This window comes from Chiloscyllium plagiosum, chromosome 29 (assembly GCF_004010195.1).
Source record: "Chiloscyllium plagiosum isolate BGI_BamShark_2017 chromosome 29, ASM401019v2, whole genome shotgun sequence".
In the NCBI taxonomy this organism is placed as follows: Eukaryota; Metazoa; Chordata; class Chondrichthyes; order Orectolobiformes; family Hemiscylliidae; genus Chiloscyllium; species Chiloscyllium plagiosum.
This window is the reverse complement of record NC_057738.1, coordinates 23888063-23911108: the sequence shown is the minus strand read 5'-3', so window position 1 is coordinate 23911108 and position 23046 is coordinate 23888063. Positions and strand designations below refer to the sequence as shown.

Below are 23046 nucleotides of genomic sequence, written 5' to 3'. Positions count from 1 at the left end.
ATAGGCTTTTAGAGCTGTACCATCAAATTCTTTGTCACGATGACCAATGCTACCTCAGTACTTGTTGGGATGTCAACCTAGATTGCTTCTATGGATATTTGATTTGTCGAGTCTAATAAAAGTTTCCCATATTAGTTAGGGTATTGGTGATTTGTACAGAATTTAATGTAGTTAACTAAATTTATGTATTTAACTTCCACAGCTGCTCCTGCATGGGTTAGACCAGTTGTAACATCAGATAAGAGATGACCTTTAATTGGATGGAGAGTTGACAAAATGATTATTTTCAGCAAAAGCATGTATATGCTAATTGTAAATCTCAGCATTTTGGTGCATATTCACAACTGTAATAACTGTGGTTGCAGATGGTGAGCAAGTGGCAATTTAAGGCTTGCATACCAAGGACTTCTGAAAATATCCCAGGTGATCTCCATCCTTCAGCTTTTGTTAGATGGCTATCAATTGTCATCACAATTCATGAAGTTCTGCCTTGTTTGGTTTGTTTAATTTAAATGTAAAACACTCTGCCAGCTATTAAATCTATGCAGTACCTTTCAAATATCCATTAATTTTGTACAAATATGGTATATTAAATGATAACAGTAAATAAGTAAACCAAAGCCTGTTTAACTTATTTCAGTACTCAACTTAACCAATGTAGCATCCTCAATCTCCATTCAATGTAGTAAATTTGCTAATAATTTTGGTTTCAATTACTGGCAGTCTAGGGTTGAAGTCCTACTTACTCCACAGATGTAATATATATCTGACACGGTTGATTAGAAAATATCCAACTTCAGTAATGTTAAACTTTCTACGTTACAATTATAGAAGAGTTGCTATTAATATTGGAATTATTTGAATTCAGGCAGGATCGTTTGGGAAGGGGAAGGATCTGTCTAATCACAATTGTTAACCAAAATAAGTCTAGATTTGTACATGTATTTACTATATTCAAATGAATGAAAGGAATTGCATTCCTAAAAAGCATTTGCTACCTATAAACTTGTTCTCAGCCTTAAAGACAAAGTCCCTAGTTTAATTTTCAGCCAGTTAACTGATATCAGTACAGCAGTAAATACTTGGGAGGGAAAACTAAGCTAACAAATATGGATCTGAAGACTCTGGCTCAAAAGGAAACTGGCCTTTGCAGCCATAAGGACTTTAATACAATCCCATACTAAGGAAGTAGTATGGCTCATCCAGAACTACAGCAACTGGACAATTAGAATGGAGTACGCAAAATGGTCATTTTTGTAATTTGACTTTAAAAATAAACATTCTATTTAATGGATTATGAGCTTGCAACATTCATTACAAATGCCTGATATTGCCACCATGCGTCTCAAACCATAACCTGACATTTTCATAGAATTTGACATGGATGGTGGAATCAGCATCGAAGAGAGTTGTGATTGTTTAAAAAAAAAGTCAATTCCGAAAGAGACATATCTAAGGAAGATGTGGGAGACCATATTTATTCTCTTGAGAGAGACAGTAAATAAATGTAAGATGGTGTTAAAATAGACATGAAGTCCATTCTGATAACATTGAAAAGTAAGATTTATTTCTGTTAGCATTATAAAGTTACAGTAGATAAATATTTGGCACATCTACTTGTTTACAGCATTTTGCTTATACCAGACCAAGTTTCATAAATGGCATTTCCCCAGCTAAGTACAAAAGGCTCAGGTCTGTGCATATTACATGATGCTTTAACCAGATTCCCATTACAATTTCATCAAAACTATTAACATAATTTTGTTTAATATAAATTACAAAGAACATATTAAGCATTTAAAATGAAAAAACTAACCTAAGCAAGCTGTGCCTTGGTAAATTTAGTTTGCATTACAGATTTACTCAGTTTGAATTGTTAACTTAAGGCACCATGCATAACAAACCTTTTCCTGCTCTAGATAAGCTTGGCTACTGTACATCTAAAATGGTTATCAACCCATTTGTCACAGATGCAACAGGATATTGTATGGCACATCTGTCTGCATAAATCAATTACCAGTATTAGAGTTAAATGTCTCCATTTTACAAAAAAGAAATTGGTCAACATTTTCTTGCATATTATGCCTGAAGATTTACATGAGCGTTTAACTTTCATGTGTTCTCAATTAAGTCTTAAGTTTTGATATGATAATTTGCAAGCATCACCTGACTCAAAATTGGCTATAGTCAAGTATTAAACATTTATAGGACAGTGAAGACCATGTTGAGGTACTGCTCATACGAAATTTGAATCCAACCATCCTGGTCAGTATCATATCGCCTGAATACATCCGTCAGTCTCTATACAAAGAAAAACAAGTAGTCTTTATATACAACATGCTAGCACTATTTAGATTCAAGTATTACCGTGAAGTGTTTCAAATAAAAGCAGAGACAAAAGCCAGGAACTTTTGTTATATTGATTATTCGCATCTCGAAGAAAAGGTCTTAATTGCGCATTTTGATTTAATCCGAGCAAGCTTCCAATCCACAATCATAATTAACATAAAATGAAATCCCATTATCAAAACTTAGTGAACTCCACCAATGAACTCCCAAAGCTTTTCTTCTACACTGGTGAAGGTGCAGACACAAACAATTTATCCAGAAGTTTACAGCATCACACAGCTGTTAGGCAGATACAAGTGGTCACTGAATGGTGATAAGGAAGAGAAATCCTGACTGATACTTTCCTTCTCTAAGCACTGCAGTGGCCAATCGTAGTGCTTCTACCTTACGCTGATTCATCATATAACCGAACTAGGTCTAGATAGTCCAATGGGACAGTCTTTATGTCCATGTTATAGTTGTTAAACAGCAACGTAGTACATAAAGCTTTAGTACATTTCAAGGATGCACCATCTCAACAATGGTGAAAGCAATGTTCAGTTTATCAGTACGAGAGTGCTACAATGCAAGACCATCATGGAGCAGATTCCACTGAATGCTGAAAACCTATCATTATTCAAGAGAATTTGAGAATAGATAGTTGGAATGCCTTGGATGCATTTAATGGAAATCTAGATGAGCACACAGATAGGAAAGATAAATATGCTGACTGCACAAAGCAGAGTTTGAAGAGGCTTCTGTGCAGCATAAATGCCAGACAGATTCATACGAAGGATATGGATGAGAGAGAACTTGGGGAAATAAATAGCGATATCTTGAAAAATGTCTATACAGGAGAACCTAGTTTATCTGAATACCAAATATCCGAAAATTTGAATTTCCGAAGGAGATCTCAAGGTCCCGATAGAAAAGTTACATCAAAGACTTGTTTCCAACAGTGATCACTGCTTTTGTTTACAGTGATTGAGCAAGCAAATGACTGACCTCCCGCCCTCTCTCTCCCCACACTTTCCCTGGAGTTCTACAAAGGGATGTACCCTAAACCCCCTTCCCCAGATAATCTAACATGGTCCTGTACAGGGCAAACGTGGAACCTGTCAAAAAGTTGTGGGGGAGGCTGGGGCTGTGTACACTATTTGAAGACTTACCCCACAAAGGCAGCAACAGTAGTCGTGTTGGTGTACAGTTGGGCTGCCCCAGAGATGGGGTGGGCACTATTTGAAAGACATAGTGCCCGCCCATCTTGTCGGATAATCGAGGTTCCCCTGTATTACAAAGGGGGTTCTGGATGTCTTAAAATATCTAAGGGTGGATAAACCCTAGGACCTGATCAGGTATACCCTTGATCTCCGTGGGGAGCTAGGGAAGTGGTTGCTGGGACCCTTGCTGAGATATATTTGTACCGATAGCCACAGGTGAGGTGCCAGAAGACTGGAGGTTGGCTAACGTGGTACTACAATTTAAGAAAGATGGTAAGGAAAAGCCAGAGAACTGTACACTAGTGAGCCTGATATCAATGGTGGGCTAGTTGTTGGAGGGAATCATGAGGAACAGGATTTACATGTATTTGGAAACGCAGTGACTGATTAGGGATACTCAACATGACTTTGGTGTGTGGAAAATCATGTCTCACCAACTTGATTGAGTTTTTTGATCTACGTAGACTCCTGTAAGGTGTTTGACAAGGTTCCTCATGGGGGACTGGTTAGCAAGGTTAGACCACATGGAAGAGAGGAAGAACTAGCCATTTGTTTACAGAATTGGCACAAATGTAAGAGACAGATGGTGGTGCTAAAGGGTTTCTTTTCAGACTGGAGGCCTGTGACCACAAGGATCAGTGCTGGGTCCATTGCTTTTTGTCATTTATATAAATAATTTGGATGCAAACATAGGGGGTATGGTCAGTAAGTTTACAGATGACACCAAAATTGATGGTACAGTGGACAGCAAAGAAGGCGACCTCAAAATTCAATGGAATCTTAATCAGATGGGCCAATGGTCTGAGAATTAGCAGATGGAATTTAGATAAACATGAGGTGCTGCATTTTGGAAAGCCAAATCAGGGCAGGACTTATACACTTCATAGTAAGGTCCAAAAGGAGTGTTGCTGAACAAAGAGACCTTTAAGTGTAGGTAGATAGGATAGTGAAGGCAGTGTTTCATATGTTTGCCTTTATTGGTCAGTACATTGAGTAGAGGATTTGAGAGGTCATGTTGTGGCTGTACAAGACATTGGTTAGGCCACTTTTGGAACACTGTGTGCAAGTCTGGTCTCCCTCCCTATCAGAAGGATGTTGTGAAACTTGAAAGGATTCAGAAAAGATTAAAGTATTTTGCCTGGGTTGGAGGTTTTGAACTGTAGGGGGAAGCGGAGGGGTGATCTTTATAAAGGTTTATAAAATCATGAAGGATATGGATAGGGTGAATGGGTAAGGTCTTTTCCCAGGGTAGGGGAGTCCGAAACTAAAAGGCATAGGTTTAAAAATAAAAGGGACCTAAGAGGCAACTTTTTCACATGGAGCATGAATGGAATAAGCTGCCAGAGGAAGTGGTGAAGGCTGGTACAATTACAACATACCCACCCAAAGGGTCTGTTTCCATGCTGTACAGCTCTATGACTCTTAAAAACTTACATCGGTGCTGAATGATCAATAGGTAATATTTCTATTGGATGGTGAAGTAATCTCACGATTTCTTTTTTGTACTTGACAACTGGTATACGAACATGCATCTCAAACTAAAATTCCTGTGTGAAACTCTTATCCAGAGTATTCAGATAAATCTAATTTTTGTGATCATTTCTACGTTTGCTGAAGGAGAGCTCATAACAACCAATGGACAGATAGTTCATGCATCGTATAATTAATCCATAGTGTCACCTAAAAACCAGGAGTTCCCATCTTACTTGCCCAATCCCATTCTTCAGATTTACTTCTAGGTTTTCTAAATTAAGTTATCTTTTTTCTAACCACTGAACAGCCTGGACAACTATTAAATGCTCTCAAGCTTACCTGCAAGACAATGCAGCACTGAATAAAATCATCAAAGGCTACCTGGCCTCGTCCTTGTCGATCAAATTTATTAAGGAGGATAGTGTAGAACTGGTCGGACAGACGGTACCCTTAAAAAGGTTAATGGCAAAAAATAACTTGAGAGACAATCTTGTAGTTGGACACTGACATTTAGAGTTACATTTTAACTTTCATACCTAAATACACAAGTAGTAATATAAACAATTAAGTTAATTTTCATAGAATTCTCCCTTCTGAAATAAAACAAACCACAAATGGCATAGTTTCTCTGCAAACAGATAGGAGTTGTACCCACAAAGTACAGACAGAAACCTAAACATATCCTGTAAAGCCAACAATTCCATTTTAGAGGCTCTAACAAAAATCAAGGATTGCGATTGTTGTGTTCGAATCAGGATCTTCAAAAGAGTGCAGAAATAGTGTTTAAACAGAAAAAAATACTACAGGGATATACAGCATGCAAACATACCCTTCGGTCCAACTTGTCCATGCCGACCAGATATACTAACTTAATCTAGTCCCATTTGCCAGTACTTGGCCCTTCTCCCCCCAAACCTTTCCTATTCATATATCCATCCTGATGCCTCTTAAATGTTGCAATTGTACCAGCCTCCACCACTACTTCTGGCAGCTTATTCCATACATGCACTACCATCTGTGTGAAAAGGTTTTCCCTTAGGTCCGTTTTATGTCTTTCCCCACTTCCCCTAAACCTATGCCCTCTAGTTCTGGACTCCCCCACCCCAGGGAAAAGACTTTGTCTACTTATCTTATCCATGTCCCTCATGATTTTATAAACCTCTATAAGGTCACCCCTCAGCCTCTGACGCTCCAGGGAAAACAGCCCTAGCCTATTCAACCTCTCCCTACAGCTCAAATCTCCCAACTCTGGCAACATCCTTGTAAATCTTTTCTGAACCCTTTCAAGTTTCACAACATCTTTTTGATAGGAAGGAGACCAGAATTGCACGCAATATTCCAACAGTGGCCTAATCAATGTCCTGTACAGCCGCAACATGACCTCCCAACTAGTGTACTCAATATTCTGAGCATGCTTCCTCCTCTCTCAACCAAAACCTCAATTTCTCTAGTCATCCAGCATTCCCTACACCCTAACAGGAATATACCAGCTATCCCTTTACCTGCTAACATCTGCCCCCAATCAGCTTTTGAAAGTTCTTGCCTAATACTGTCAAAATTAACCTCCCTCCAATTTAGAACTTCAACTTTTAGATCTGGTCTATCCTTTCCCATCGCTATTTTAAAACTAATAGAATTATGGTCGCTGGCCCCAAAGTACTCCCCCGCTGACACCTCAGTCACCTGTCCTGCCTTATTTCCCAAGAGTAGGTCAAGCTTTGCACCTTCTCTAGTAGATACATCTAAACACTGAATCAGAAAATGTTCTTGTACACTCAAATTCCTCTCCATCTAAACCCTTAACACTATGGCAGTCCCCCCAGTCTATGTCTGGAAAGTTGAAATCCCCTACCATAACCACTGTATTATTCTTGCAGATAACTGAAATCTCTTTAAAAATGTGTTTCTCAATTTCCTGCCGACTATTAGGGAGTCTATAATACAACCCCAATAAGGTGATCATCCCATTCTTATTTCTCAGTTCCACCCAAATAACTTCCCTGGCTGCATTCCCAGGAATATCCTCCTTAAGTACAGCAGTAATGCTATCCCTTATCAAGAATGCCAGTGTCCCCCCCTCTCTTGGTTCCCTTTCTATCCTTCCTGTAGCATTTGTATACTGGAACATTAAGCTGCTAGTCCTGTCCATCCATGAACCATGTTTCTGTAATTGCTATGACATCCCAGTCTCATGTTCCTAACAATGCCCAGAGTTCATCTGCTTCCCTGTTAGGCCTCTTGTACTGAAGTAAATGCAGTTTAATTTATCAGTCCTACATTTTTTTCTGCTTTGTCCCTGACTGTCTGATTCTCTCCCTTTCCCAACGTACCAGTCTCAGATTGATCTCTTTCCTCACCTGGGTCCCACACCTCTGTCTTACTAGTTTAAATCATCCTGAGCAGCTCTCAAAACTCCCTGCCAATATATTGGTCCCCTTTCAATTCAGGTGCTATTCATCCTTTTTGTACAGGTCACTTCCAGCCTAGAAGAGATTCCAATGATCCAAAAATGTGAACCCTTCTCCCATGCACCAGTTCCTCAGCCACGCATTCATCTCCTCTATCCTCCTATTCTTACCCTCACTAACTTATCACCGGGAGTAATCCAAATATTACTACTCGAGAACCTTTTTTTTATATTTTTGCATAACTTTCTATATTCTTCCATCAGATTCTCATCCTTTTTCCTTCCTACATCGTTGGTAGCAATGTATACAATGACTTCCTGCTGGTCCCTCTCCCCTTTGAGAACATTCAGCACCCTCCGAGACATGCTTGACCCTGGCTCCAAGGATTCGGATTTTTTCACTGCTGGTTGAAGAAACACCTGTCTATGCATCTGACTACACACTCCCTCATCACAATTGATCGCTTGGAACCAACATACCCCTCATTACAATAGAGCCTGTTTCAATACCAGAAACTTGGCTGTTCGTGCTACATTCCCCTGAGAGTCCATCACCCCGTATATTTTCCAAAACAGCATAATTTTTGAAATGGGGATAGCCATAGGAGACTCCTACCTTTCCTGGAGTTAACCCATCTATCTGACTATAACTACGGCTTTATCCCCTTCCTATAACTGCCATCTATTATTTAAAAGCTATCCAGGCTTTATTTATCTCAGCAAGTACAGAAATGTAGCCAATTACAAGTAAATAAACTGCAAGGAATGAGACTTATAACATTTATTTCCACACTTTCAGAACCAATTATACAACAGAGCTGTGACATCTTTATTACATTACAAAGGTACATTCCTAAAACTAAGGGCAATGGCAGTGTCACTGCATGAGTAGTTCAGAGGCCCAGATTAATGTTGTGGAGACACATTCAAATTCCACCATGGTAGTTGGTGGAACTTGAATTCACAAAGAATTGAAAGCTGGTCTGAGTAATGGTGGCAATGAAACAATCGATAGTTGTAAAAACACATTTGGTCACTAATGTCCTTTGGGGAAGGCAATCTGCCATTCTTACCTGGTCTGACTAACAACTCCAGGGCTAGTTCAACAGGTCGACAATTACAATGCTCTCTGAAATGGCCTAGCAAACTACTCATAAAACATAGGAGCAGAAATTAGGCCATTCAATCATAGCTGAGTTCACAAGCAATTGGGGATGGACAACAATTTGGTCCTGAAAGTTATTTTTAAAAACCAAGTCAGGAAATAATTTGAAATTACCTAAATAAGAATTTCTAAGGCAGCAAAAGATTTCAGCTGACTGCTTACCAAACTTGGTGGTATAAATAAAATGCTTATAATATTATGACAAATAAACAAACATTAAGGCTATTTAGGTTCAAGGTCTTAGTTCAGAAGAGATTTTTTTCTACTAGCAGGAGAATCAAGATTTTCAGTTCAGGAAACCAGTCACATTATCAGAAGTAGTTTCTAGTCTGAAGCATCCACATTGAGTGTGGAGAGAAATGATTTAAAATTAAAAGATTGTGAGCGCAAAATTGAGAAAGGTTCATGGCAGTAGACTTTGGAAAAAAAAAACTATAATCCAAGCGAAGGGAACTAGAAGTTCAAAGGGTTGAGACAGAAGTGGAGATTTTCTAGAATTGAGTACCTGTAAAAGGAGTGTAGCTAGGAACAGATTGAAACTTTTGCTTTTTGTGTTAAGATCTTTACAACCATCTTAGATGTGTAACTTTGATTTTATTCTTGTGTAATAATTAGATTCCCTACAGTGTGGAAAAAGGCCCTTTGGCCCAACAAGTCCACACCGACCCTCCGAAGAGTAACCCACCCAGACCTATTTCCCTCTGACTAGTGCACCTACCACTATGGGCAACTTAACATGCCCAATTCACCTGACCTGCACATCTTTGGACAGACTGGGGTTGTTTTCCTTAGTATAGATGGAAAATAGAGGAAACCAGAGCACCCGAAGGAAACCCATGCAGACACAAGGAGAATGTGCAAACTCCACACAGACAATCGCCCAAGGCTGTAATTGAACCAGTGACCCTGGTGCTGTGAGGCAGCAGTTCTAACCACTGTGCTACGGTACTGACCTAATTAGATGGTTGTTAAAGTACATCTGCAGTGTCAAGTGAATCTGTTTCAGTGACAAACCACCACCAGCTGCAGAAGTTAAACTTTGATCTGTCAAGCCAGGTCCATTTTAGGATCAGACTTGTCTGGTATTACCATTAGCTAGGTTTGTAAAACTTGTTTAAACTAGGTTAATATTAGGTTTCAAAATGCAACCAAAACAATAGTGGACAAGTAAGAGACTTCTCCCAGTTACGAAACCGAAATATGTAACTGGTCAGTTTAGCTACAGTGGATGAAGGGGCTTTCATTGTGTTTTGATTGCATTCTCAAAATACTATTTCTGCAATTATACAATAGAACATTGGAGTTTTGACAACTGCAGAAAACATCCTCAGATCAAAGAAAAGGACTTAAAGGTATGAATTTCAAATGTTACATTTCCACCTTAACTTCTCATCAATTAAAAACTTCTCAACAACCCTTACTGACTAACAGACTTGTAATTCATTATGATGTTAGAGATCTACAGAACAGAAAAAAAGTCCTTCAGCCAATTGTATCCATAATCAAAAACATCCAATCCAATTATCTAGCATTTGGTATATGGCCATGTATACCTTAGCATTGCAAGTATACATCTAATTGCTTCTTAAATGTTGAGATTCTGCCTCTACCACCCTTACAGGCAATGAATTCCAGATTCCCAACACACTCTGGGTGTAAAAGTTTCCATCATCCGAAACCATCTGCTCTTTACCTTAAATTAAATGGCCCCAGTTACTGATCTCCCAATCAAAGGAAAAAAAAAGTTTATTCGTCTACCCTATCTATGCCCCTCATTATTTTATACACCTCATTCGTGTCCCCTCTCAATTTCATCTATACTAAGGAAACAACCCCAGTCTGTCCAATTTCCCTTCATTATTGAAACTCTTCTGCCCATTCTAGTAAATCATCTCTGCGCCCTCTCCAGTGCTTTCTCACACTTCCTGTAATGTGCATTTCAGAACTGCACATGATACTTTGGCTGTGGCCGAACATTTTATTCAGTTCCAGCATAATATCCCTGCTTTTAAACTCTCATGCCTCGACTTATAAAAGCAAGTATCCCATATATACCTTCTCAATCACTTCATCCAGCTGCCCTGATACCTTAAGGGACCAGTGTACATGCATATGGGTCTCTCTGAACTAGTGCTTCCCAGGTCCTAATGTTCATCACATATTCTCTTGTGTTAGTGGTATTGCATTAATCTTGATGTACACAGATTGAAATCTATTTACCACTGATAGCCCATCTACATTCTCCTGTAATCTAAAGCTTTCATTATTTAACACCTCATATTAGCGAATTTACATACCAACTCACCCACATTTAAGTCTAAGTCATTTATATAAAACCACAAACAAGGCCCCAACATTGACCTTTGTGACCCCACTGGACAAAGCCTTCCAGTCAGAAAAACACCTCTCAGCTAACACACTATGCTTCTGCCACTCAGGCAACAGTGGATTCAATTTACCAAATGTCCTTGGATCAAATAGACTCTCTTTTAATTGTCTTCCATGCAGGACCTTATCCAAAGCCTTGCTGAAGTCCAAGCAGACTAAAAGCATTCCCCTCACCTAGTCACCTCTTCAAAAATTTCAATCAAGTCAGTAAGACATGGTCTCCCCTTAACAAAAACCATGCTGAGTATTCTTGATTAATCCCATCCTCTCTAAATGCAATTAATTCTATCCCTCAGAAATGCTTCCAAAAGTTTCCCCACCACTGAAATTAGAGTGGTCAGTAGTTTCCTGTTTTATTCCTTTATCTATTCTTGAAGGTCACTCCTCTAGTTTACTAAACAGCATTCTAAAACAAAGTTTCTGTAATCCTACTTGCTGCTTATCACAACTTTACATTAAAACTAATCAACTTATCACTCAAATTCTTAAGCAACTGACCAAAACCTGATAATGCCTGTTTAAGTTCGTTTTTGTCAATGAAGTTAGAGTTGTCCCGGTCATATGTTCGAAAGATGTTCTGCCAGTCAATTATGTACTTCCAAAGACCCATGAATTCATTGAAATCCACTCCTCCTCTATTATTCCGGTCGAACATTCCTGTGTTTGCAATAAAATTAAAATGTGCAATTGTGTAATGACATTTATTGTGCAGCCATATTAGTTAACATTAACATTAGAAGTTCAAATTAAATACAAAAGGAGAGAATTAAGTGACATTTTAGCCATAAAGAATAAAAGCATGCTGACAACCTGTCAAGTACTAAATATTTCACCAAATGCGAGTTAAGACTATACAACTGTATTTCAATTCATATCTTTACAATTAGTGAAAGAAAACTGGAATTGAATTTGAACTCAGGTAAAAGAGCTATGCTCAATAATTACTACTCAACTCCTAGTGAACTAACAAAGGTAGATTGGAAACTTCAGAGAATATAAACCTTGTCAAAACAAACACTCATCTTGATTTTCCCATCTTCCACAGTAGTGCCCACACTATATTTCTATCTTTTTATTCCTTGAGGCAATAAGCTAGGAATGGACTACAGATTTATACTGGAAACAATTTCAAATTAACAAATGGACATCTGTCTGGGTTTTAAAAAGGACTCTTCCTTTAATTTTGTTTATTATTAATTGATCAACAAGCTTAATAATTGTTCAGTATTATCCACTATCATGACTAAACAGAATCAGGAATTTGGTTGTATTAATCAATTAATGAAGATCATCGAACAAAAGTAAGCTTGAATCCAGACTTGGAACAGATAGTTTGCAATACAAAAGATAAATTTTATGTTATAGATCTAATCCTTTGGAAAAGATCAGTTTCACAGCCATTAACCTACTGTGATTCCCGAATAGCAATACATTCCCCCCTCCCACGTTCTATCTGGATACTTTCCCATTTTCCCTCCTGCATTTCATACAAGGCTTTTTCCAGCTGCTAAATAACATTACAATAGTAGTACTTTTGCTAATAGTCAGTTGTAATTATCATCAACAAATGAAATGGGATAAACAGATCCTTACCTATGATGGACCGGACAGTCTTTGGATTGAAAGGTGTCCATGTTCCTATCAAAGGAAAAAAAACTGACTTATTTTTGGAACAATATAAATTTCTTTTAGTTTTCTTTCTTGCAACCAACCGCAATTGAAAAAGCAAGTGGGCAATTCACTCCTAGGGAACATGAAGATGCCCTAGAAGTAACGTTTACTTTTGCACTTCAACCTCTCATTCCTAAATTCAACAAAACATCCATGCTGTGATTGGTGTTGTTTGCCTAATCAAAAAGTAACAGTCATGCCAAATTGTAATTTTAACTAATACCCCTTTCCTCCAAGAGTGAACAACCTGGTTCTTAATTTCCTTGAGCTTACATTGGGCTTTATGAGAGAACTGTAGAAGGTCAAAGACAGGGATGGAGCAATGAGATAGAGAATGGAAGTGACAAATTATGCAACTCTCTTTAAATCTGGCAACTTCAATTACAGATAAATCACCTCAAGCCTTCAGCCCTGGTTCTTCAGTACTGCTAAAATATTTGGATTATATTCACCACAATTCTATCACAACAGGATTTACTTGGTTTTACATATAAACCAAAATAATTATCCACCACAAAGAACTTAATCTTATAGGTAACAGAAAAAAAGTGAGTACGCTGATGAGGAAATATTTCGGAGACATCTTCCACCCAGTTTACAGGAAAATTCATGTATCTTGCAGTTAGATCAAAACGGTACTGAATTGATTTACGTTTGCCCAACTTTCAATAATTCCAAAATGATCTTCCAGAGGCTGTGGAGTGGTATACGTCAGGAGGCAATTGCCCTGAGTGCTCAACATGGACTATGGAGCCCATGATGTCTCATAAGGATCAAATAAGGACAAGGAAACCACGTAATTACCATCTACCACTCCCAGTTGATGTATTAATTCTCCATACTGAACAAATCTAGAGATGCACTTGGGGAGGCAAGGGGACTTCAATGTGTATCACCAAAAGTGGCTCTGTAGCACCATTACTGACCACACTAACCAAGTCCTTAAGGATATGGCTGCTAGACTGGGCCTGCCTACAGGAAGTGGTGAGGGAACCAAGCAGGAAAAAATATACCTGATCTTAGGCTCACCAGTCTATGAACAGATATATCAGCCCACGATAGTACTAAAAAGAACGACAACCACACAATCCTGGTGGACTGAAACCCGGTCTCCATATTGCCGGTACAATCCACTGCATTGTCTGAACTGATTTCAAACTAATTGGAGATGGACATGCGGAAACAAGGAAGAACCAAAAAAATCTAAAAATGAAATTCCAATCCTGTGAAGCTACTAAACAGGACTATTTGCATGCTGAGTAGTAACAACATGTAATAGACAGACATAAGTGATCTCATAACCAACAGTTCACATTTAAGCTTTGATCATATATCAGATAAAAAATATGAAAAATTAATGAACAGAGAAAATTAGAGAAATCAGAAAATTAAATGCCTCGTAGTAAGATTTACACATGAAAGCCAAATCAAACTAATTCTAAGCAAATATGAACTCTACTCAGTTTTATTTTGCATTTTAAAAAATTTGCAATCCAGTACATTTATATAAGCTTTATATAAAAGCCAGCATTGCTATCTTTCCATTTATCTCACTATCATGAAATATTGCTTCAGTGCCATGATACTTGGTAAATGGCACTTTCTTCAAAGGACACTACAGAAATAAAAGACTGCTTATATGAACTTACCATTGGATAAAGCCTGCTGAAGCTCACTTTCAGATATAACACCACTTCGGTCTCTATCAACTCTGAAATAAGCACAGGGCTGCCATGAGTAATGCTCGAAAACGTAGCATCAGTTACAATTTTGATAGAAACGTTTGCAACAAAAATTTCCAGCTCGGCGAACAGAACCACAACGAGCACCCGAGCTACAAATCTTCTCCCAAACTTTGATAGAAATAGTTTATCAATATGTAACTTCCATCACACAAAATTCATATTCAAGACCTGCATGAACTAAAGTGGCTATTTAAAAGAGCATAAATACCAAATCAAAATAGCTGTGATCAGGTTGAGCCAAGCTGGTTAAACAAGTCATTTTGAGCTGAAATGAACATAGTTATGAAAAAGCACTGAAACTGATCTCTATCTCCTAGTTTATTCATACCAACTGGAAAGCATTCTAATTTAATCTATTTTTCTAAACAACTTGTTCAACGATGTTAATACACACTTCTGGAACAGGAGGGACTTGAACCTTGACTTCTTAGTCAGGGGTAGGCACTACGGCTGTGCCACAAGAGGCCACCCTACCTAAATAGAAGTTGCTCATCGAGATAAAAGTCACCTGCAGTTCATCCAGTTTGGAAAAAAAAGTCAGAATCTGCAAAGCAATTGTACTTAAGGCAACTGCTTTTGAGAAGCAAAGCAGAGAGAAAAAAATAAGATATCCCCTCTCTATCCCTTGACCTTAAGCAGAGCCAGTAAAAAGCAATTTGGAAAAATAGCCATTTGTCAAGAGCTCAAGGATATCTGCAAGACAGACAACCGCTAAACAGTTTAAACTCGGGGAAATCATCTCAAGAATGCCAAACTGCAACTGCCTATATATTTCTGTCTGTACTAAATATCGTCTCCTTGCACTTTTTAAACTTACAGGTAGTATAATGCGATGGTTGCATTCTTGTGAGACCCCACGCTATATAAAAATCATGCAATAATAACAGCATTTAAAGTGTTGATGTTGCAATCATATTATAGTCAACACGCTTTAAGAGTTTGCGCTTTAAAAACAGCGCGCCCATTCGCCAATTGCGTGATAGCCAATTTGCACTAATGAAACACGCGTTATAGGAGAACGACCTGTATTATTAGTGCCCGTGCATGCGTTTAATGTTGTGGTCTTATTTTTTAAAGGGTTACTATGAATTCAATTTCTCTTTCGCGCACACAAGTAAACCTAATAAAACTTGGCTATCTAATTTTTGATCTAGTTAATTATGCTGAAAACACGAAAAAAATTTAAAAATAAAGAGGGATGTCAAAGAAAGAGAAGCCAATTCCCTTTTCTCATCTGGTAACATTGCTATAGTCATTCTGTTACAACGCGACAGTCACATTCCTATGCAACCCATGCTATAGAAAATTGTGCGATGGAAAACCGCTGTAAAAGACTACTATTGAAAATCACTTTACTTGTTCAGTAGAAAATGTGTTATCCAAACAGCATCCACAATTAGTCAACTGCGTTATAGCCAATTCACACTGACGAAACACGTGCTATACCAGAATAACCTGTACATTATTCCTTACACACTTTGCCTAATTGGCAAAACACTTTTTCTGACACTGTCCCTGCAGGCAGCTTGGTCAAGACTGCAGGTTTATGGGACCACATGGTAGCACCGTGTCTTTGTTCATAATGATTCTATGGAATGAAAGTAGTGAAATTTTAAAAATAAAAGTAGGCTATAGATAAGTTATGTTAAAAGAAAGCATAGCATCTTCCTTGATTATTAGTGAACTCTCCGTTTTTGTTTGGGGGGGGAGGGGAAGAGAACTGGATAGAAGAACAAAGCCTAATAAATGAATCAGTAAGAAATAGGCAAAGTATTTAGATCACTGCAAAACATTTCCCCTCAACTATGACTGGAAACCTTCAAATTTCTAGTGTTTGATTGCAGCAAGATGAGCGCAAAGTGTGGAATAGCTATGATTACTTAGAATCAGCAATATTAATATGATCAGAAACTCAAGTTTCCCCAAGATGAGCACAGGTTCCATCAGTAATAATACCATTTATCTGTTTAATTTTAAGTCCAGAAAAAATTATGAAAACTTTGGCTCTTAATTTGTGCAATAAGACATTTGAGGTGATCTATATAAACAACAAATATCAAAGCATTTTAAGACTAAAGAAATCTGCAGATGCCTAGGTCAGTAATTTTACAAACTGATACATTGGCTTGCACCCAATTAAATGTATCCTTTGTACACTGAACACACTGTTCAAGAGCATTTGTTATTTTTAATATATGCATCTTAGTATCTTAAAATACCATAAATTCCTGGAATCTTGCTTTGAAACCTCTCAACCTGGTTTGCACCATTTCATTTTGCTCAATTTGATTATTTTTAGATTTAGACACGTGTATATAAAACACAAAATGGCACCAAGCTCCACCACCATCACCAATGACTACAATGCAAGACTTTACTGCAACAGTGTTCATCTTTCCCTCTTCTAATTACCCTCCGCTGCTCGACAACAGCTGGTTTCTGTAATGGATTCTGACATCTGTCACCAGCTTGGCTCCACCATTGCCACCATTCCTGTCCAAGCTGGAGCCAAAGGCCTGGTCTCATACCTTCTGCTTTCCCTCCAGACATTGCTGAAGTCTCTGCGACCACAGTGCCAGTGCCAGCCATGGATCTGGGGCTGCATGGGGCCCAGCCCTAGCCAACTCCCCAGTGGGAAAAAGAACTGTACAAAGACAATGAAACAGCCATGCCACCAAATGAAGAAGATGTATAAAATAATATGGATGCAGCCAGCTCCATTGCACAGTGCCGACGAGTGCCCAAGCCCTGGGATGAGAAACCAAACACTCCCAAAGCAATTGCCGCCATCTTGAAGAGGCGATAACTAATCAATTCATTGCAGCAACAGTACACAAATTATCAAGTCAGCGCATTAAATTATAAATCTTAAATTATAAAACCAGCATGTCAATCAATAAAATGGTAGTTGCAATCTTAAAAGCACAAAAATGAATTAGACAGAATCAGAGTCATCAAATCATATAACATGGAAACAAACCCTTCAGTCCAACAGTCCATGCTAACCATAATCTTAAACCAATCTAGTTCCATCTGCATGCACTTGGCCCATATCTCTCCAAAAGTTTCTTATTCATACATTTATTTAGATATCTTTTAACATGTATCTGCACCAACTTTTACCACTTCCTCTGGAAGTTCATTCCACACATAAACCACGGTGCAAAAGAAAAATCGCCCATCATGTCTTTTTTAAAATCTTCCTCCTCTCACCTTAAAAATATGCCCCTTAGCCTTGAAATCCCCCACCTTAGGGAAAAGCCACCTGCCATTATCTATACCCCTGATGATTTTATAAACCTCTATAAAGGTTACCAGTCAACCTCAGACTCCAGGGAAAGCCTATCCTTATAACTCAAACTATACATTCCTGGCAACATCCTGGTAAAATCTTCTGAACCCTCTCCAGCTTAATAATATCCTTCCTATAACAAGGAGACCAGAACTGGACACTGTACTCCAGAAGAAGCTTCACCAACATCCTGTGCAATTTCAATGAAACAATCCATCACTTATACTCAAAGGTCTGAGCAATGAAGGCAACCATGCTAAATGCCTTTTTAGTCATTCTATCTACATGATGGAAACTTCAAAAGAGTTATGGTCATAAATACAGACCGTGAAGAAACCTGTAAATCAAGAGAATGAAAGTATGGAAGTGAATATGACAAACAGCAAGTACATTGGTCTGGAAATTAGAACTTAAGTTTAAACCTCAACCACAATCAAGAACAATCATCCTCAGACACAGATGGGCACGGTTATCATAATGAACAATACATTCCATCAGGTAATAAAGACAATGATGAAAGATATTTTGAAATGGAGGTTCTATATAGGTTACCAGAGTTAAAAGCAAATGTCCACAAGAATGGTTTAGTCCAGATTGGGGTGTGCAGAGGTTGAGACTTGTGGTGTCAAGGATATTCATTACAGTGAAGGTTGGCGAGATTCTATTAGATTAAATCAGCATGTACTTTTAAAAATATATAACCTGGTAACCAACCAGACCCATGCAGACATAACCGCTTTCTTCTTGATATGCAGTTGAGCTTTGATTGTTCTCATTATCAACGTGCATCTTTAACACGTGTACATTTAACTTGTGAATATCAGGTAAATATTCTGATTAACTGTCAGACAATAAAATGGAGGGTCTTTAAAATTAATCAACACTCTTTAAAGTGAGACTGGGACAATTATAGGGAATTAATACAACTCAGGACACATGCATCACCAGACAGGTAAATAGCCCAAGTTGGAATGTGTAGTAGTTTATACGGTAATCTCTCTCACATTATTAGAACAAGTCTACAAACTAACGCTGTTTATCTGAAATTTAATTTCAATTACAGAACTAGATCATTTAAAATGCACTTAGAAGACTTGTAATTTTACAGCGTGTTCAATTTCAATTTTTACTTACAGTAGCAAAATCATTGCTTCAATTTATTTGTTATAGGCAGTCATTTTGGATATATTCAATTATGCTCCCAACACAGAAATATTTCTTAAAAGAGTTTAGTTTACAAGGGACATTAGCAATCTAAAATCATAAGTCTTTTTGATTTAGTGGGATCATTCTCTTGGCTTTCTGCACTAGCTTTTCTGGTGGCCACAAAATAGATATTTAAACCTGCAGCCTCGGCTGGATTCAGACCCGTGTTTCATATTTAAATGAATCATTAAGATACACGGTTTTACTGACTAATTCTATTTCCACTATGTGGTCAAACCACATTAAAATATCAAACAACTTCTGTTACTTAAGTCTTCACAGTGCCTCTTTGATCGAGAGAGGTAGTCCCAAAGCAACCAGCGTTACTTAGCAACTGCAAGAAAATAACCACCTAAATATCAAACAAAGACTTGGTGGAGAAACTCTGTTACTGAAAGAATGCACTCGCCAATTTTTAAAATAAATATAATCCCAACTCAGAATAACACTCAGCCACAAAAAGAAATAAAAATGCAAGATCCCAAAAACATCAATCTTCAAAAGGTTTAAGAGAGTCTAGAGATATACAGCATGGAAACAGACCCTTTATTCCAACTCGTCCATGCCGACCAGTATCCTAAATTAATCTAGTTTCATTTGTCTGCATTTGGCCCATACCCCTCGAAACCCTTCCTATTCATTTACCCTCAGATGCCTCTTAAATGTTGTAATTGTACCAGCCTCCACCACTTACTCTGCAGCTCATTCCATATATGCACCTCCCTGTGCATGAAAAAATTGCCCCTTTGATTCCTTTTAAAATTTTTCCCCTCTCACCTTAAACCTATGCCCTCTTGTTTTGAACTCCCCCCACCGCAGGGAAGACTTTGTCTATTTACCTTATCCATGCCACTCAATTTTATTAACCTCTACAAAAGGTCACTGCTCACCTCCAACACTCCAGGGAAAATAGCCCCAGTCTGTTCAGCTTCCTCCTATAGCTGAAACCCCTCCCCCTCAAACTCTGGCAACATCCTTGTAAATCTTTTTCTGAAATCACAAGGGGTTCACCAATGTACTGTGAGAAAATTAAAAATACATCCTCCCCATACAACAAAGAAAGCTAGTGCTTCCAAATAAACCTGTTGAATTATAACTAGTGTTGTTGGATTCTTAACTTTGCATTATCTAAAAATTCTCCCACTATCCACTTGGTAAAGCATCAGAATTCAGCACCAATTTACAGCAGCAAGCATAAACTCATAACTTACAGCAGAAAAAATGCAAACATTATCTTCCACCCTAACCTGTCAAGGGAATTTACAATTAAACCACCAAAGCATTTCGTTGTTTTTTTTCCCCTAGTTCCTGTGAAGAGGAAACTAATTCTAGAGTCCCATTGGTATTAACTTCCCTCTAGTGCCTCATGCAAAACATGCAAGTCTTTACTTGGGGACTAGAAGTTCAGCATTACTCCAAAATTTTAATTTGAATGTAAATGCAAACAATGGGTATGAATATATCTTCAGATACCCAGTACAAGCAGGTTGTTCCACATGTCATGAAGATGGCAGAGAGGCAAACCTTATTAACTTACTTCCTTTCATTGAAGCCAATTAGATTGTTCCCACTGCACTGCAGCATAGAACAAGTTCAAAGTATGGATTATTTTGATATGACTCAATGTTGTACGTTTTACATCTACATGAATAAATCCATAGAGTATTACATAAAATGCATCCCACACAATCATGTTACAGCTAAACAATTCCATTTCTTCAAAAACAACAGGCTTATGTTATTGGTTCCTCACATCTCATTTACGCTCAATCCCTTTAGTCTGAAAATTTCAAATAGTGGATTAAGACTTTTTAAAAAATCTACAAGTATATATCAAAATTTACATTTCTTTCTCTTCGAGTACAAGGTAATATCCTAGCTACTGAAATTATAAATTTTGCAGCAGTCAGCATAGCTCCAATTTAAAAGTCTTTATAAGCAAATTAAACCACTGCCGTAACCAGACTTTAGCAATATAGTTCTTCTTTAGATCTTTACAGATATAACTGTTAAAAGTTTAAAAAGATAAATTTTAGTATGGAAATTGACCATCTCATTTGATATTGAAATGTAAGTTAATTTGCTCAAATGTCCTGAAATAACAGACATTACCAAATAGCGAAACAATGGCCTCAATCTTCTAGATTTGCACAATGTGTCACCACTACAGCCAGTGATTAAATCACATGAGTCCAGTAGAATCCTGGCAGGGCTTCACATTTAAGTCCATGTGCACTTCTTAGATTTCATCATTTTAGTCACTTTCACTGATGAGGTTACCTAGTCATGGTGACGAAAAGTCTGACAACAAACCTTCCAGCTCAGCGAGCAAACTGACATCCATATCTTCACCCCGAGCTACAAATCTTCTCAAAGTCACTTTCTTCAGTCTTCTCTTTCATCTCTTTCCCTACTCACTTTTGAGGGGTTCTCTTTTAGGAACAAGCGGGGTTGTAAGAAACAAAATGACAGTGCGGGGTTGTAAGAGACAAAATTTGTAGCTCGGGGTGAAGATATGGATGTCAGTTTGCTCGCTGAGCTGGAAGGTTTGTTGTCAGACTTTTCGTCACCATGACTAGGTAACCTCAATTGTTTCTGCATTACCCTAAAGTTCTATTCCAAACTGCATCATTCTTACCTGTGTGAATTCATTTCAAAAACTACTTGGGGTTGGTTAGCTCAGTTGGCTAGGTAGCTGGTTTGCAATGCAGAGTGACGCCAAAAGTGCCGGTTCCAGCCATGTACTGGCTGTGGTTCCATAAATGTCCCATCTTCTCAAACTTGCCCCTTGGTTGCAATGTGGTGACCCTCAGTTAAACTCACCATCAACTATCTCTTTAATGGGAGCACAACCCTCAGACTATGGCAACTTCATTTTTGCTTCAAAAGCTACTTTTGAGAGATGTCAGAAACCGATAAAAGTCTAATAGGATTATACACAGTAGATGCAGGATGAATATTCTTGATAACCTTTGAATTTGGGGGCACTAAGAAAGGACAGAGATGAAGAGGAACTTCTTCACCCAGAGTATGGAATGTTATGCCACAAGAAACTGGTGACACCAAAACATTGAAGGCTTTCAAGGAATATGTCCATCTTAGGACTGAAGGGATCAAAGGATACATGAAGAAACTGGAAAAGGTACCCAGTTGATGATCAGTCATGATTATATTGGATGGTAACCTTGCGAAGGGCTGAATGACTTACTCCATCAACTATATACTATGTTCCTATGTTCACCTGCAGTATGACTGTAGCCAGCAATTAGAAATTTGTTCGGATACTAGTTGACCTGTTGTGCATTGATCAACACTTCTGAATTTGCCTCTGGCTAGGAGTAAAGCTTCAAACTCTCCACCTTGCAGAACATCTGCAACTGAGTTCTGAAGGAATACTATGTTATCTATGGTATAAATGATTGGATGAGACATTAACTTTGGTTTCCTTTCACTCCTCTGCAGAACATAATAGATTCAACAGGACTCTGAACAAAAGTAAGGCAATACTCCAGATGAAGGGACCAAACTTTACCCTCGAAAAATGTAACCATTTATTTAGCTTACTGCAGTCTGAAAATTTGTAAACCAGCTGGTGGCTGTGTTCCCTGAATAACAATGACAACCATTCAAAAGTAATTTGTTGCCTGTGAAGTGATTTGAACACCTAAAGGTTGCTAAATAAAAGGAAACAGTAAGACTCTGAAAAGCACTGTGCAAATTTCAGTAAGAGGATCTGAAAGGTGCAGCATAATTGCCCGTTCCAAATGCAAAAGATGATGAAAGGAGTTGTTCAAACATCCATCCCAACAGAGGGAAATCCACCAAGTTGCACCCCAGAGGAAGGGAACATTATCAGGATAGTACAAAGTACTGTCACAGTTAATGAACTAATGTGAGAAAGGCAATAATTTTGCACACAAAGTATTTATAAACAAGCTCAATTCCTTCAGCAAGTTTGATTAAGAAATATTGTTCAGGGCAAAGAGAATAGGTAGTACATGAGGAATACTTTGGTAATCATTCGAGGAACCCACTGGTCCAGTCTCTCTCTCATCTCCCACATCCTTGCTTCCAGAGATCCATCTGAGGGGGTTCAGTCCTTCCCCGGTGATGAACAGTGGGAGAGGGCGCTCACTATTTCCCCCAAAGGA

General features: G+C 38.2%; 2 protein-coding genes across 10 annotated transcripts in view; one reads left to right on the top strand and one right to left on the bottom strand.

Moving 5' to 3' along the window:
* LOC122564443 (ankyrin repeat and SAM domain-containing protein 6-like) overlaps positions 1-22537 on the top strand; it is a 74327-nt gene extending 51790 nt beyond the window's left edge. The window contains exons 15-16 of one of the 7 annotated variants that reach the window (XR_006315910.1): positions 9887-9945; positions 22358-22537. Coding sequence is in view for 5 of the 7 variants with exons in the window: in XM_043719312.1 (XP_043575247.1) it covers positions 203-249 (47 nt within the window). In the remaining 2 variants the exon portion in view is untranslated. Of the gene's footprint in view, positions 1-202; positions 1062-9886; positions 9959-16696; positions 17809-22357 lie in introns of those variants that run through there. The other 6 variants (XR_006315911.1, XM_043719317.1, XM_043719314.1 and 3 more) reach the window with 6 other exon arrangements.
* Positions 1546-23046, bottom strand: part of pdcd6 (programmed cell death 6) — a 28207-nt gene continuing 6706 nt past the window's right edge. Inside the window, exons 2-6 of one of the 3 annotated variants that reach the window (XM_043719321.1) lie at positions 14302-14363; positions 12575-12619; positions 11480-11638; positions 5361-5470; positions 1546-2301 (exon numbers count right to left, since the gene is read on the bottom strand). In XM_043719321.1, the coding sequence (XP_043575256.1) occupies positions 2203-2301; positions 5361-5470; positions 11480-11638; positions 12575-12619; positions 14302-14363 (475 nt within the window). In that variant the 3' untranslated portion in view covers positions 1546-2202. The remainder of the gene's footprint in view (positions 2302-5360; positions 5471-11479; positions 11639-12574; positions 12620-14301; positions 14364-23046) is intronic. The other 2 variants (XM_043719322.1, XM_043719323.1) reach the window with 2 other exon arrangements.